Source organism: Diplotaxodon limnothrissa, linkage group LG3 (assembly GCF_057381915.1).
Source record: "Diplotaxodon limnothrissa isolate DT_005_m linkage group LG3, D_limnothrissa_male_GT1.1, whole genome shotgun sequence".
Taxonomy (NCBI): Eukaryota; Metazoa; Chordata; class Actinopteri; order Cichliformes; family Cichlidae; genus Diplotaxodon; species Diplotaxodon limnothrissa.
Window position 1 is genome coordinate 36,833,969 of NC_140598.1, and position 14,836 is coordinate 36,848,804.

At 38.1% G+C, this 14,836-nt stretch overlaps 2 protein-coding genes and 1 non-coding gene across 5 annotated transcripts in view; 1 reads left to right on the forward strand and 2 right to left on the reverse strand.

The window, feature by feature from the left end:
• Positions 1-175: 175 nt before the first annotated feature.
• LOC146635632 (tripartite motif-containing protein 16-like) lies at positions 176-1,867 on the reverse strand. 3 transcript variants are annotated; one of them, XM_085348641.1, is made up of 2 exons: positions 1,818-1,852; positions 176-1,682 (listed from the first exon to the last, which is right to left on the reverse strand). In XM_085348641.1, the coding sequence occupies exons 1-2, from the start codon at positions 1,850-1,852 to the stop codon at positions 176-178; spliced, it is 1,542 nt and encodes a 513-aa protein (XP_085204767.1). The 3 variants fall into 3 exon arrangements, with proteins under 3 accessions (XP_085204767.1, XP_085204777.1, XP_085204772.1); XM_085348651.1 differs by having other exon boundaries at positions 176-800; positions 1,620-1,852; XM_085348646.1 differs by having other exon boundaries at positions 176-1,867.
• A 7,980-nt stretch (positions 1,868-9,847) lies between these two features.
• Positions 9,848-9,919, reverse strand: trnap-ugg (transfer RNA proline (anticodon UGG)). Its single transcript has one exon. It is a non-coding gene; the product is annotated as a tRNA-Pro (tRNA).
• A 1,261-nt stretch (positions 9,920-11,180) lies between these two features.
• LOC146635634 (F-box/WD repeat-containing protein 7-like) overlaps positions 11,181-14,836 on the forward strand; it is a 43,745-nt gene continuing 40,089 nt past the window's right edge. Inside the window, exon 1 of the mRNA XM_085348247.1 lies at positions 11,181-11,405. The gene's annotated coding sequence lies outside the window, so the exon portion shown is untranslated. The remainder of the gene's footprint in view (positions 11,406-14,836) is intronic.

A 14,836-nucleotide genomic window follows, 5' to 3' on the forward strand; every position in this document is an offset into this window, starting at 1 on the left:
AGTCCCACCCAAATAAAGTCAGTCATTAACTAGACAACAAAAGTTTAACTAACAGGTGATGGTATGGTATGCAAAGAAGAAAAGCGCAACTGCAAGATCAGTAACAATGATTACAGAGAAAAAAAACTGTAGACTAAAACACACATTTATCCAGTTTTCTGTCAATGACTTCTGTCTATTTAAGTTTAATGAACTCGGCAGAGACGCCATCAGATTCACAAAGCCAAAGTCCAGCATAGAGCGGCTGAGTGAATGTGGTCTGGACTCTGTGGAGGAGAGTCATGGTTTCAGAGACGCTGTAGAAAGACAGAATACCTGCTCTGTGATCCAGGTACACTCCTACTCTGGAGGACCGAGGACCTGAGAGGACAGTTTGGATTTTGTTGTACCAAAATTCATATTTGTTGATATAACACTTCAGTGACCACGATTTTTGATTGAATCCAAAAAAACACAAGTCTGATTTTCCTACTCTTCGGATATTCTTGTATGTGACTGCTACTTCAACTCCTTTTCCTCTCCACTCCACCTCCCAGTAATAACGTCCAGTCAGACTCTCTTTACTCAGGACCTGAAACCATCCAGTAAATCTGTCTGGATGATCAGAATAGGATTGTTCTTCTTTGGTATACATAGCTTTTCTGTTCCCCTCAGATAATAACAGATGTGTGTTTGCTGTGTTTGGATCCAGTGTGATTTCTTGTGAATATTTTAAGAATCCAGCTCTGGTCTTTGGCTCTGGTGGTGACAGTAAAACATCCACTTCAGTGACTGTCAGTGAGATGTTTGTCCATTCCTCTCTCAGAATGTCCTGTAGTTTATCTCTGGTCTCTGACACAGCTGCTGTCACATCCTCAAAGTAGCTCAGAGGACGAATATTGATGCTGGATGAGTGTGTAGACTCACTGAGTGCTGACAGTGAGGGGTAGTTGTGTAGAAACTGGTTGTGATCCTCTGTGTGTGAGAGCTGCTCCAGCTCGCCGTCTTTCCTCTTCAGCTCAGCGATCTCCTGCTCCAGCTTCTCCTGAAGCTCTTTGACTCGACTCACTTCAGTTTCCTGCTGGGATCTGACCTGCTGCTTCACATCAGAGCTTCTTTTCTGGAGGAGACGGATCAGCTCAGTGAACATCTTCTCACTGTCCTCCACTGCTTTATCAGCAGAGCCATTGATGGCCTCCACCTCCTGTTGAAGCAGCTTCACATCTTTCTCTCGCTCCTGAATTCTCTGCTGGATGTTTAGTCGTCTCACCTCGAGCTCCTTCTGCTTCTCAGTCCTTTCTGCTGCAGCTGGGACTGTTTCATGGCCTTTATGTTCATCCAATGTGCAGAGATAACTGATACTCTGCTGATCAGTACGACAGAAAATCTTCATCACCTCATCACGACGAGAGCAGATGTTCTCCTGGAGCTTCTTGGAGGGGGCCACCAGCTTGTGTTTCTTTAATGGAGCTGCATCACAGTGAGGTTGGAGGTGTTTCTCACAGTAAGAGGCTGGACAAGATAAACAGGACTTGATGGCTTTCAGCTTCCTCCCAGTGCAGACATCACAGGCCACATCTTCAGGTCCAGCATAGCAGAGATCAGCTGGAGCAGCTTGGAGTCCAGTCTTCTTCAGCTGCTCCACTAAAGCTGCTAACATGGTGCTTTTTTCTAGGACAGGCCTCGGTGTGAAAGTCTTCCTGCACTGAGGGCAGCTGTGGATTCCCTTCCTGTCCTCTTCATCAAAGTGAGATTTAATACAGTTCCTGCAGTAGCTGTGTCCACAGGTTGTAGTCACCGGATCCTTCAGTAGATCCAAACAGATCGAACAACAAAAGGTTTCTCGATCCAGCTGAACTCCTTTTTCTGCCATTTCTCTGTGCCAGTAACAGTGACGGTTTCAGTTTCTGTTTTGTAGAAATGAAACTAGCCTGAGGTCTGAACTTAATGTGTGTCTGCAGTGAATGGAGCCTGTCAGCCCTTAGATATATATCTATATACGTAAGAGGAGAGAATGAGGAAATGCATGCACAAAGAGTAGTTTCTATGTTTAGAAGAGGAAGGAGTGGTCAGGTTGTGAGTGATTCCAGGAATAGGAGCCCTTTAAAGTAGACACTGTGTTTTATACCCTTTTCTGTACAGAGCATAATTAACAGAGTTTTTGTGTGTGTGTGTGTGGGGGGGGGGGGGGGGGGTCAATTTTTCTTGGAGTGTCTCTTTTGAAACAACTCCTTTTTCATTTTTACATTTTTTTTGTTTTGTTTTGTAATCAGCTGTGTTTCAAATGATTTTTGGACATTTTTCTTCTGAAATTTTTTTTTCAAAGTCAAAAAATGGAGTTAACAGTCTATCAAATGATCAAAGGATTCAAACATCAATAAACATATAAGTAAGACATAAAAATCAATACAGAGATTTGCTTTATGAAAAAAGCAATGAAAATAAATTTTTTATTATATTACTGATAATGAGTGAGGCAGTGAAACAGAGAAACAAAAACATCACCTTATTGGACACTTTGTCATGATCCCTGGTTTTAAACTGAGTTGCTGAATTTCAGTTTCTTTTGTCACAGTGTTTTTAGTTTCTGATTATTGTTCAGATAGATTTCTGATTCCTGTTTTGATTGTGTTGTCATTCCAGTCTTGAATTTAAATCCTTGTTGTGTTTGACTTGTACACTCTAAGAAATGATACACTGATGTTGCTAGCATTATGTAAACGTTTTATGTTAAAATTAATGTCACCAATTGATTTTTAACTCTAAACACAAGGATATTGTTTTGATTTTAATTAATAACACAATATTTCAATACAACAAAATGCAGTACATTAAATCCAATGTAAAAAGTTCATTTAAAATGAACAGCACTTTAATTTGAAGAGGATTGTCCTAACAGGCTCTCCGTACTTCTCAGTTTGCACATGTGCAGTGTGGAAGTTTGAACAACCGCCATTTTCAACCGAAACTTGCATCATGTTGATGCAATCAGCATGGATAAAATCCATTGCCATTTGAGGATTATTTGGTAAGTACAACCATTTAAGGATGACAAATTTGGTTAATGTGTACTAAATGATAAACATCCGACATTTTCGGGAGTACTTCTGTATGTTTTATTTTAAAACAAATGATGTCTGGTAATTTTTTTTTTAGCATTCTAGCTTGTATGCCTCTCACAGGTGTTAGTAGTCAGGCATTTAATAAATATTATTGGGCCCACTTCGGTGTAATTTCCCAAAATGTTTTACGATTCATGTTAAGCTGCAACTTGCCTACTAAGAACTGCAGCTTTAAAATTACTCCCAACATCTACCGCGCATGCTCCCTGGTGTCAGTAATGAGCACCAGGAGCGCCAGCGATCCTATCCGTTTGAAGAATGAAATATATGTATAGTGTATTTTAGAAACATGCATCAAATAAGTTGCTACATTGTTTGAAGGAATTCTACCCCGTGTTGATATCTGGTTTAGTGTTAATATCAGTGATTAAAGTGTAAGACATGCATTTATCTTGTGTCATTAAAATGCAGCATTATGTGTAATACAGCTATATGTAATGCATTTAACTCCTTGTATCAGTTCCATTGATTATCAAAGTGACAATTTGTGTGTTCCCCCCTTCAATTTACGTTGGTCAGCTAGTTCTGTCTGTCAGTAGATGCAACAAAAGTGGCTCAGATGTGATTGTGGTTACTGTTATCTTTAATTGTAACTCTTGTTATCGTAATAAATACCAGAAAATATTGTGATAGGATTTTGAATCCATATTGCCGAGTTCTAATCTTCTATTTCATTTTAACATTTTTAGGGGTACAATTAATAATTATATTGTTGAACAGTCTAGAATTGATTAAAGCAAAAGTGAAAGCTTTCATGTATTGTCAAAATTGAAAAGCTTCTAGTTTTGTGTTCATATATTTGTTGATCTGACTCAGAAGAGTCAGTGCCTAACCAATCATTAACCTCACTGAATGTCACTAATGTGAGTTGTCAAACATTGTTTAATTACTCATCGCTAATCAGTCATCTGTTAATATTTTTGACTTTGGTTTGGGAAGAGGTGGAAAAGAACCAAAATCTTGTCTCACATTGAGTTCTTATCCCCACCAGAATATCAGCATTGATGCTCGACGGGAATGCGTTCTAAAAACTATCTGTGTCTACTTAAATAAAAAGCCAGATGACCTGTTCAAGGAATTCTTGGTAAGTTAGAAAAGGGGAAAGATCAGTTTGTTTGTTTTTTTTGTTTTTAATTTGGGATAGTAAATTGAAGGTGGGCTCATTTGTTCATATGTATCTATATGCAATTAGCTTTTCCCCCCACCTTGTTTTCATTTTAAGGATGTGGATCTTAGTGCAAGAAGAGAAACGGAGCAGCTGACTTTAGGAGTCTGTGTTGTCAGACATGAAGGAGCAGACTCTGCAGATACACCTGAGGACATTGGTGTCATCATAGAAGGATACACTGTGCTGAAAGCTCTTAGTGATGTGGCAAAGGGGTGTGCCCTCCTGCTTGGACTAATCTACAGTCTAAATCTGAGGTACCCAAAGCACATGAAATACATATTTGAATTTCTTCAGAAGGTGCTGATGGAGTTGGATGGGAACAACCTATCCATGAAGGTGCAAGTTCTGAAAAACAAACTGCTTGAGTGAAGCCGCCTGCACTGAACTATAGAGGACACTGAACTGGTTACAAGATTCTCAAACCCATCTCCTTGCACTTTATAAACGGTTCAGTTTGAATTCCGCAAGAACTTCTGCAAGGCCTCTTACCTTTTGGCATGCTTTGTTCATGTTGAACTTTTACCACCATCCAGCTACATTGAACAAGACTGCTCCTAAGTTTGGACTTCATTTTAAGTTTTGAAAAACTGAAAGTTTTTTTAAATATGGACAAAAATGCCACTAAAAATCATTTCTACTTGTTGTTTATAGGACTGAATTGTGAGTTTTCCATTGTACCCAAAGCAAGTTTAAATTAAGTCATGTTAAAAATGTTGGAATCACAACACTTTCCAGTTTTAATAACTTGATTTTTACATTCTGTATTATGTCTTCCTGAACTTAATATGCACTTGCATATATGTGAAGATATTTTTGTTTAGGAAAAAGGCATTGATCTAGAATTTTGAACAGCTCAAAGTTTGCTTCAGCACATTTTACACCAAGTGTTATTAAAGTTGGGTTAACTGAATAAAATTGTGTTTGATTTATTCAATTTACTTTAAATAGAGTAAGTAATTTAATCCTATAGTTTCATTAGAGCTCGTTTAGGGTTAGTCAATTTATCAGATGTACTTAAAATTTGTTGTTCAAATTAAATGCGTCATACATTTTAGATTTCACTAACCCAGTTGTGTGGAACCGGTTGACATAACTGGGTGGAGTAAATGCAACATCTTATTTTATAGAGTAGGTAGGGCTTGTTTTGGTTGAGTAGATTTTATTTAGTGTTGTCAATTTAAGTCAACATGTTAGTTAGATCAACATTATGATATTTAGTTAATACAACACCATTCTTGTGATTTTCATTTAATTAGCCAAAACTTGACAGATGTACTTAAAATTTGTTGTTCAAATTAAGTGTATCATACATTTTATATTTCACTAACCCAGTTATGTGGAACCGGTTGACATAACTGGGTGGAGTAAATGCAACATTTTATTTCTTGAGTTCTTGCAGTAGCTGTGTCCACAGGCTGTAGTCACCGGATCCTTCAGTAGATCCAAACAGATGGAACAAGAGAAGGTTTCTTGGTCCAGCTGAACTGTTTTATGTGCCATTTTTCCTGTCAGTGTCAGTGACTGTGTGAGTTTCTTTTGTTTTGGTGAAACTAGTTTGATCTCTGGTCTAAACATGCATTTCTGTAGTGAATGATGCCCATCAGCTCAGAAACATGACCACATGTTGGTTTCACACATCTTTAACCTGTATATCCAAACAAGGGAGCACAAACAACAGTAGGTCAACATCAAGTTTTTATTGAACATTATGAATGAGCAAGGTACCACAACGCTACATTGCAAACTAAGCTAGACATGCAAATAACAATGATTAGAACTTCTGGACCCTAAGACCTGTTTGTTTATGCAAAAAAAAGTGTTTAACAAGAATTTTGTAGCTCTGAAAACGCCACGTCCAGATGAACAGAATCAACTTTTTGCGATTTACTTACCTGGATTGAGCATGCATCAAGATAAGAATCATATTGGTTGGAAACATGGAACTTATTTATTTTATTCTAGTTAATTTTATATTATTATTATAATTAGTTGTAGTAGTAGTAGTAGAGTAATATTTAATGTCAATTTAAACTAAACTAACACTTAAAATATATTTTTAAATTTATCTTGTGACTTCTTGTAGATCCCATCTGCAGTACATTCAAGGTCCACCAGATGGCTCTAGGTCACACTTTTAAAATCACAGCGTTTCTTATAAATTCACTCAGCATTAAGGAAATAAAATCTGATGCAGCATCAGGGTGATATAAAATTCAATATACAAGTACTATGTTGTGTATGATTTTTCTTCAGTGCTTTCAATTTTAGTACTTTGGTCCTAAAATGTTTGGACAATGTCAGTTTTTAAGGATTTACTCACTTTTTTCACCACTTTGACAAAACAATCATTAAATTATTCTTTTAAAAATAATACTACTACATGAGAGCACAGGGTTGCACGTCACCCTGAAAACCATTCCCAACACCTTTTTCCTTCTTTATTTATTTCTGATCAAATGTTATGATTTCCCAAGGAGATTTCCTAATAACGGTGACAGTTCATATGTACCTTACATACATGTTAGGTACATATGAACTGTCACCATGTCTGTCCTTACTTGTCGTCCCCTGTACGCTAGAAGTGCTGAAGTCTCTGAAGAGCTGCACTGGTTACTTTCGCAACGATTTGTTTGAACAGATTAAACTTGCACGTCAGTAAAAAAACAAACAAAAAACAATGTGAACATGCACAACAATCTCTTTAGCACACGCCAAGGAACACATCACAAACAGGTCAGTTATTTTTTTAAAAATGCTTTTATAATTTTATAGGTTCAAAAGAAAAAGAAGAGCGAGGACTTCTCCTCCACAACTTACCAACAGGCTGCACGAATCATGAACGAATCGTTCAATACTCCAGAATCACTTTACTGACTCATGAATCATGATTCACAAGCCCCACTGACTCACTGACTCATCCCTGTTGCTATTAGCAGCAATGTATCTAGCTTATAATTAAAATTGTGGAGAAAAACACAACATCCAGTATCGTAACAAAAAATTTCTGCTCTGAACTGGAAGAAAAAAACCCTGAGTAGAAGCTCACATCAAGAAAATAGCTCCTCAGTTCACAGTAGCATCGCTCTGCTAACATGCTAACAGCACATTTAAGCTACTCACCCCCTTCCTTCCTGTGCTGAATCATGTGAACGAATCACTCACTCATCACCCCCTCCCTCCTGGCTCACAGCTTCTTCTTCTGCTTGGTTGGCAACCAATGTTAAGGCGCATTACCGCCCCCTGGCTCACAGCTCAGTGGACATTTAGTTGAGAAAATATATATTTAACACATTTAAGGAAAATACTAATAAAATAAAAATAAACAAAATAAATGTTTATTAAGCAGTTTTGATAGGAAATTGCTTAATTTTAGAAATTTTTTAGCTCTTTTTTGCTCTATAAAATAGTTGTTTTTTTTTATCATTCATCTTAGCAGTAGGATATACATGAAAAGAGAAACAAGTTAAGTTTCAGTGAAAATGTAAATTTTTTGCACTCTCTGGTCAACTGACTCAGTGAATCAAATGACTCAAAATATCCGATTCACTTTGGTGAGTGACTCATTAAAACCCGATTCAGTAAAAAGAATCAAATTTACCATCACTACTCGAAACGGAGCAAACTAACGGAAGCTGATCAGCTTCCGGGGGGCAGGGGGCGTAGTTAATATGGAATATACTTGTAGCGAACCACCGAATGAAGGATGACACTTTACTCATTAGGTTTTGAAGGCTTAATGGCAGTAAACCATTAACCTCACCATAGGAGCTGGGGATTTATACACAGAAACAGCGTGTAAGTTAAAAATCTACACTCTTAACAATCATAAACCTTACATCATAAAATAGGATTCAACATAAAATTTAACAAATGTAGCCTCTGTCACACAAAACATATAAACATGTCCTTATCTACGTCATGAAACTACCATGTGCCTCTATCAAGGGGGCTGCTAATGACAAAAGAAATCTCCAAGGGACTGATGCTAAAACTACGCCGACAGTGTTTCACGGGAAATCGTCCCTGCAAAATAAAAGCTTCTAAACTCAAACACAAAGCTGGTGATAGGAAACAGCGATAAGTGCCAAAATGAAGTGCAAGGAACTAAATAAAAGTATTTAGGGTTATTTACAATACTGTTTGCAAATGTAGTCAACCCTTCTCACGTTGTGTCAAAAAGGATAAGATGACAGAGGCGGGCGGTGTCACGGTCCTGGGTCGGTGACCCAGTGTTTTGAGTTCCTTGTGTCTCTGAGTTTTTGTATTACGATCTTAGTTCTCTTTGTTGCCCCAGTAGTCTAGTGTCTTAGTTCGGCTTTCTTGTATTCTCTTCAGTATTTTTTAGTAGCCGCCCTCTGTGTCTCCTTGTTATTGTTCTGTGTTTCTTAGTTGCTCTGTCTCCCCTTGTCAAGTCTGCATCTATGTTACATTTCCTGTTTTACTTTGAAGGCCTGTGTCCTACGTGAATGTATTGAGTTTCGCTTCCCTTGGGTCTCGTTATATCCGTCAAATCGTCAAACACTTAAAGTAGCATCACCCTGCCACTCCACCAACCTGTACAAGATGCCAACATGAAAAATTACTTTGTGAATAATAATTGTAGTTTTCCAGCTAACTTCACTATCTTCTCCTCGTTCTTCCTGTTCTTGTACAACCTCTCTCTCTTCATCCTCCTCACTAAACTAGAATTGTATTTGCTGGTAAATGACAAAAATATAATCTCATAATAATTATTACAAGAGCAGTTTGGGATTTGGGATTGTTAACAGGACAACACACGGCTTAGTTATGTCAAATCATCATCACTGAATGTGGGTTAACAGAATCTACAGCTTTATCATTTGAGGTGAATTTGACCACATGTCCACTCTTACCTGTTTCTCTTTGCTCTCTCCCTCTCTGTCCTCCTCTCTCAGTCCTTGTTAAATGTTACAGTGGGGGGAAAAAACAACATGAACTGATCCATATCGGTGTATAACAATAGCTGGACACTCACAGGTGACATCATTTTGATTTGCTGTCACCTGGATCTGCAGCTGTACCGAAACACTGAAGCCCAATTAGATCAGAATAGGAACAAAAATCGTTAAAAAAATAAAAATAATAAAGTTCATCAGCTTCTCAGCTGGCGACTCGCGATATACCAGCAGACTAGTGGATCAGAAGGTTAAAGTTAGCTAATAATTTCAAGGGGTTTAAGCTAATATTATTGATGCTTTTTAGAGAAGAGATAAAAATAAGCAGACACTGTATAAGTCACAGCAACGTCCTCGCATTATCAGAACAGTTTGAACTTTTGTTGTATAGTTAAAGTGTGTTTTAAAATGGCATCACTTATTTGTATCATGACCTCTTTATCTTCTTTCTGACACACCAATGAATGTCTTATTAGTCAATTAATGACTGAATGAGTTTTTTTGAGTACATCATTTATGTTAATTAATTAATGTTTGAGTTATACAAGTTAACTTTGCAAAAGCTTAACTTAAATATGATATAAATGTTAAAGGATTCCTCAGTTGAAATTAGACATTTTCATCCATAACTATGACATAAATAAAGCATCCGAAAGCAATTCGGGCTCGTCCGGGATTTGAACCCGGGACCTCTCGCACCCAAAGCGAGAATCATACCCCTAGACCAACGAGCCACACGTGGTCACCCGTAGAGCTCACAGATGTTCGGTGATTTTGTCACTATGCTGACTAGCTTTCATTTGTTGTAAGTTGTTCTGTTTGGCAGCTAATCTTTCACATACACAGTAATAATGAAATCACCGTCCTCCGCTGCTTTATGTTGGCAGGTTCTGTGTGGAGAGATTCTGACTGGACGTTGTTACTGGGAGGTGGAGTGGAGAGAGAGGGGAGATGCAGTCACATACAAGAATGAAGAACATCAGTGTAGATTTAGATTTGCAGGCTGTAATATAGAATATTCTTAAATATGCTAACTTGAAAGGTCCTCTTTGTAAATCAGGTTAAGATTAGTGGTACAAGTTGTATCACAGAGTCTCCCAGCCCTCGCTTCCTACCATATACATGTTACAATTTGCTATGGGGGTGCTAGCTGTATTACACAAGGTCCTTACCCTTCATCTTTGTATATATGTATATAATAGGTAAATCTCAAATCAACCAATTATGGTGGGCCAATCTGAAGGAAACTTTACATGAACATTGTCAGACGTGGAGCAAATATTTAAATCTGTATGTTAAAAAACTAAACAAAAAAATGTGTTATCCCAATTCTCACTTGAGACATGCAAAACAAATTTGCAGTGAGTGTACTTTGCATGTACAGTTATTACAGGTTCATGTTGTGGTTTCAGACAGGTTCTTTATGCTTGAATTTGTTGTGCAGGCTGTAAAGGTGGAAGCATTAATCTTCCTCTCTGTTTTTCTTCATTTTTTGTAATGAAATAAAGTGAGCTCAGTCTAATTTCACCCCATCAAAGTTGCTTGGCGTCTAGTCCATCTGCTCTGGTCCTGATATCAGTCTCATATATATTATAAAATCAGGACATTTGTGTTTGGTCATTTATTTTTTGTAACAGTGCTTCTTGGCAATGAACCTCACACCATTGTTTACAGCTCTGTGAAACCTTAAATGGAGCCACATCTGTGAGGAAAATGCATTTGTGGGTTGAAATAAACAGGCTTTGGTATAAGAGTATTTAGTATTAGTGTATTATTAGATAACTAAATGTAATTTTTAAAAAGTTATGCCACCATTATTATAATGGTTGAGAGCTGCAGGTTTGCAGATATTTTGTTTTTCCACAGTAAACTAAACAACAGATTTTCACAACGAGACGTCAGCACACAGAGGAAGCTGTGAGGCGTTTGATTGGACAATGGCGGAGCGTTATGTAATTCAGGCGCCTGACGTCATCAAACCGCGCCAAACAAAGCTTCATGCGTAAAAGGGAGACAGGAGAACGGGATAAAGTTTAGTTTTTCTGAGGTTTGAGGTTTTGTAGAAGCGGAAAGTGTGTAATTTCAACGCTCTGGAGACATCTTCAGAGCCGAGGTGTTTGTTTGGAGCGGAAACGCTGAAGCTGCTGTGAAGAATAAACAAAGAAGAAAATGCCGGTTTTTAAATTTTAAAGTCCGAAGAGCGAGAGGAAAGCTCAAAACGTAAGTCCGTCTCGGTTTAAAGCTTTTAACATAGTCGTATTGATTTTTTTTAGTGGCTAAACAGGGTGGTTGTAAAAGTGACGGAGATATCGATGTTAACTATAGAGATACCCGATATTTTTTAGCTGCGGGCAGTTTGAAGTACGACATCATATGGGTAGTTATCAAAACACACACTTGTTGCAGGCAGGATTTGAGTCTCATTATACAAGTATGAACGGTAATGTTCGGAAACCTGGAGTCAGCAGAGACTGAAGAAGTCACTTGGATGAGTGATGAAATGCTACGTCCAGATGGACAGCTGGACGATTGAGCGTGCATCACAACACAATATCTTTGACTTTATTTGGGATTAAATGCTTTAAATCTTAAATTATATTTACTTATAGATGTTCGAATAAGTGTTTGTGCAACATGGAAAGAAATTTGTTTCTGGTGTTTAGCAGAAAAGGTCTTGAATAATTCTGGGATTTTGTTGTAGGATCTGAATTTGATTGCTGGTGTTGGTGAAATTACACAAATAGATTGCAGAGTGCCATGTGCTTTGTAATTGGTGCTGTAGGTTCACTAATTGGCTCAGAAGTTGTGAGGTTAAAGATTTGCTTTGCTTAATTGTTTTGATGTTCTTCTTAGTTGCGGATGGTTGCCATGTTTTGGATGCTGTTGTAAGTTGTAGTGGTCATTTTAGTTGCAGAAGCCAGATTGACTTGATGCTTGATGTTGGTTTGTCTGATCGCTGGAGCTGCTGTTGTTTGTAGCAGGTGCTTCATGTAAGACATTCTTTTGTCACAAGTGTTGGTGTAGTTTTAGTGGTTGGATTCGTTGCAGAAGTTGTTTAAAAGTTTTAAATATCTTCTTTAGCTACAGTAATCAGTGTATTTTGGCTTTGGGTGTTGTTGTGGGGGCGATTGTTGTGATTGGTGCCATTAAATGTCAGTTGTTACAAGCACATGTGACTGATTTCACTCATATTTCATTAGAATTTTCATACTGTACATAATGTGCTGACCAGCATTTTAAAGGTGCTCTCTTGTATAACAAGGGTTAAATATGCAGTGTATGCTTCAAACCACTCCTTTAACAAAACTCCCACTTTTACTTGAAACATAGCAGCTCCAGTCTGTACAACTATTACAAATATTTTCCATTGGATCCCAGAGAAACTCACACAGTCACTGACACTGAGAGGAGAAATGGCACAGAAAGTTCAGCTCGACCGAGAAACCTTCTCTTGTTCCATCTGTTTGGATCTACTGAAGGATCCGGTGACTACAACCTGTGGACACAGCTACTGCAGGAACTGTATTAAAAGTTTCTGGGATGAAGAGGACAGGAAGGGAATCCACAGCTGCCCTCAGTGCAGGAAGATATGGCATAGCATACAGCTAGGGCTGGATTGTGTAACCCTGAATCCTCCCTTAGTTGTGAAGGCCTGAAGCTGGGGCTTCTATGATGCACTGTTTCTTTTTCAATCACCTGTTTTAACACGTCTTTTACACCTCTCTGCATTTAATCATTAGTTATTAATCTCTGGCTCTCTTCCACTGCGTGTCTTTGCCCTGTCTTCCTCCCCTCACCCCAACCAGTTGCTACAGATGTCCGCCCCTCCCTGAGCCTGCTGCTGCTGGAGGTTTCTTCCTGGTAAAAGGGATTTTTTTTTCCATCCCACTGCTGTCAAAGTGCTTGCTCATAGGAGGTCATCTAATTGTTGAGGATTTCTATTTTCTCTGTATTATTGTACGATCTTTACCTTACACCATATTACACCATACTACACTATAGAGTTTAACTGAATCTTTATTTATGTGTTGATTTATTTAACCTGTCTTTTGCATAATGACCTTTTAATATTGTAAGTATAGTGATTTAACTTCTATTTTGTTCATTACTTTGAAATTAACATTTACAGCCTAAGAATTGTGTTCACTGGTGTTTTAAATGCGCTCTTCTATATTAAAAGATGGCTCAAAATTGAAACCCTGATAACTCCTCCCTCTTTTACCTGAAACTCTGTAGTTCCACTCTGTCCGCATATTTTCTAAAAATAGTTACTATATACAGCTGGTGTGATTTTGGCCCTTCCACACAGACTTCAAAGGTTCTGTGGGCCCCTTCTGTGAACTCTGACCTTTAGTTCTCTCCATAGGTTTTCAGGTGATTTCTGTAGCTCTGCACATGTGCTAATTGGCTCTTACACAACTCTTCTTGTACAGAATGCTGTTATTCAGTTCAGTGCTGGATTTTGCTACAATAGTTATCCTCAGTCAGAAGGAGAGGCTGAAATCCAGGAGTAAATTGTAAGACTGGAGTTTATTTACATTTAGATGGATGGTACATAGTTATGGCATAGTGTAGGAGAATGTGGTACGGTGATTTGGTGTGGGCTATGCAATCAAGAACAGGAGATATATTAGAAGATAAATAAAGATTAAAGGGTAAAATAGCTGGCTGCAAATTCCTCTAAAACAAATCTGCTAAGGAGGTGCATCAATCTAATACCACTCCTTAAGAGCGTTCACATGTAGTAAAGCACTACCCAAATGGGCCACAAGGGATAAAATGTTTATGCCTTAAAAGGGAAAAAGTGCAGAAAACAGCATCTCTAACAAGTAGAAAGCGATCTCATGGTAATTTTACTAAAGCGAAACACTGGTAACTGAAAATTTATCACACAAAAACTGAATTCAACATTTATAAATCTGCTCTGATTGTATAGAAAAGAATTAAACTGTTCCATCTGTTTGGATCTACTGAAGGATCCGGTGACTATTCCCTGTGGACACAGCTACTGCAGGAACTGTATTAAAGCCCACTTTGATGAAGAGGACAGGAAGGGAATCCACAGCTGCCCTCAGTGCAGGAAGACTTTCACACCGAGGCCTGTCCTGGAGAAAAACACCATGTTAGCAGCTTTAGTGACTCTCCTCCAGAGTCCAGACCACATTCACTCAGCCGCTCCATGCTGGACTTTGTGTCGGAGCCACTGCAGAGTTTGTCAAATTGAAATAAAAAGAAGTCATCAAGTTGGGGACAGGTTAAAGTGTTAATTTTAGTTTTTAGTTTCTTTGGTCTCTATTCCTGCTGAGAGCTCACTTTTGTGGTGTTTCCTCTCTGCATAGATCACCCGTCATACTTTAGAGGCACTGATTAGAGAAAAACAAGATCTCATGTTAGTGGCGGGCTTTCAACAAAGAAGGGTTTATAACATTTCGAGGTGAGGATGGCAGAGGAAAACTCTTTCACTGTTTAATAGAAAGATTCTTATAGTGAGCTTTTAATTTGTCAAAAAAGTGTTTGTTTGGTTTTTTTGTTCCGTTTGAAGAAAAAAAATATTTTAAAACCAAATGTTATATAAGGGGCATGATTTAAGTTTGTTTGGTGGAAAAATTAAATGAGTGTTTGCTTCGAGTGTTCATGAAGCAAAGAGAAGG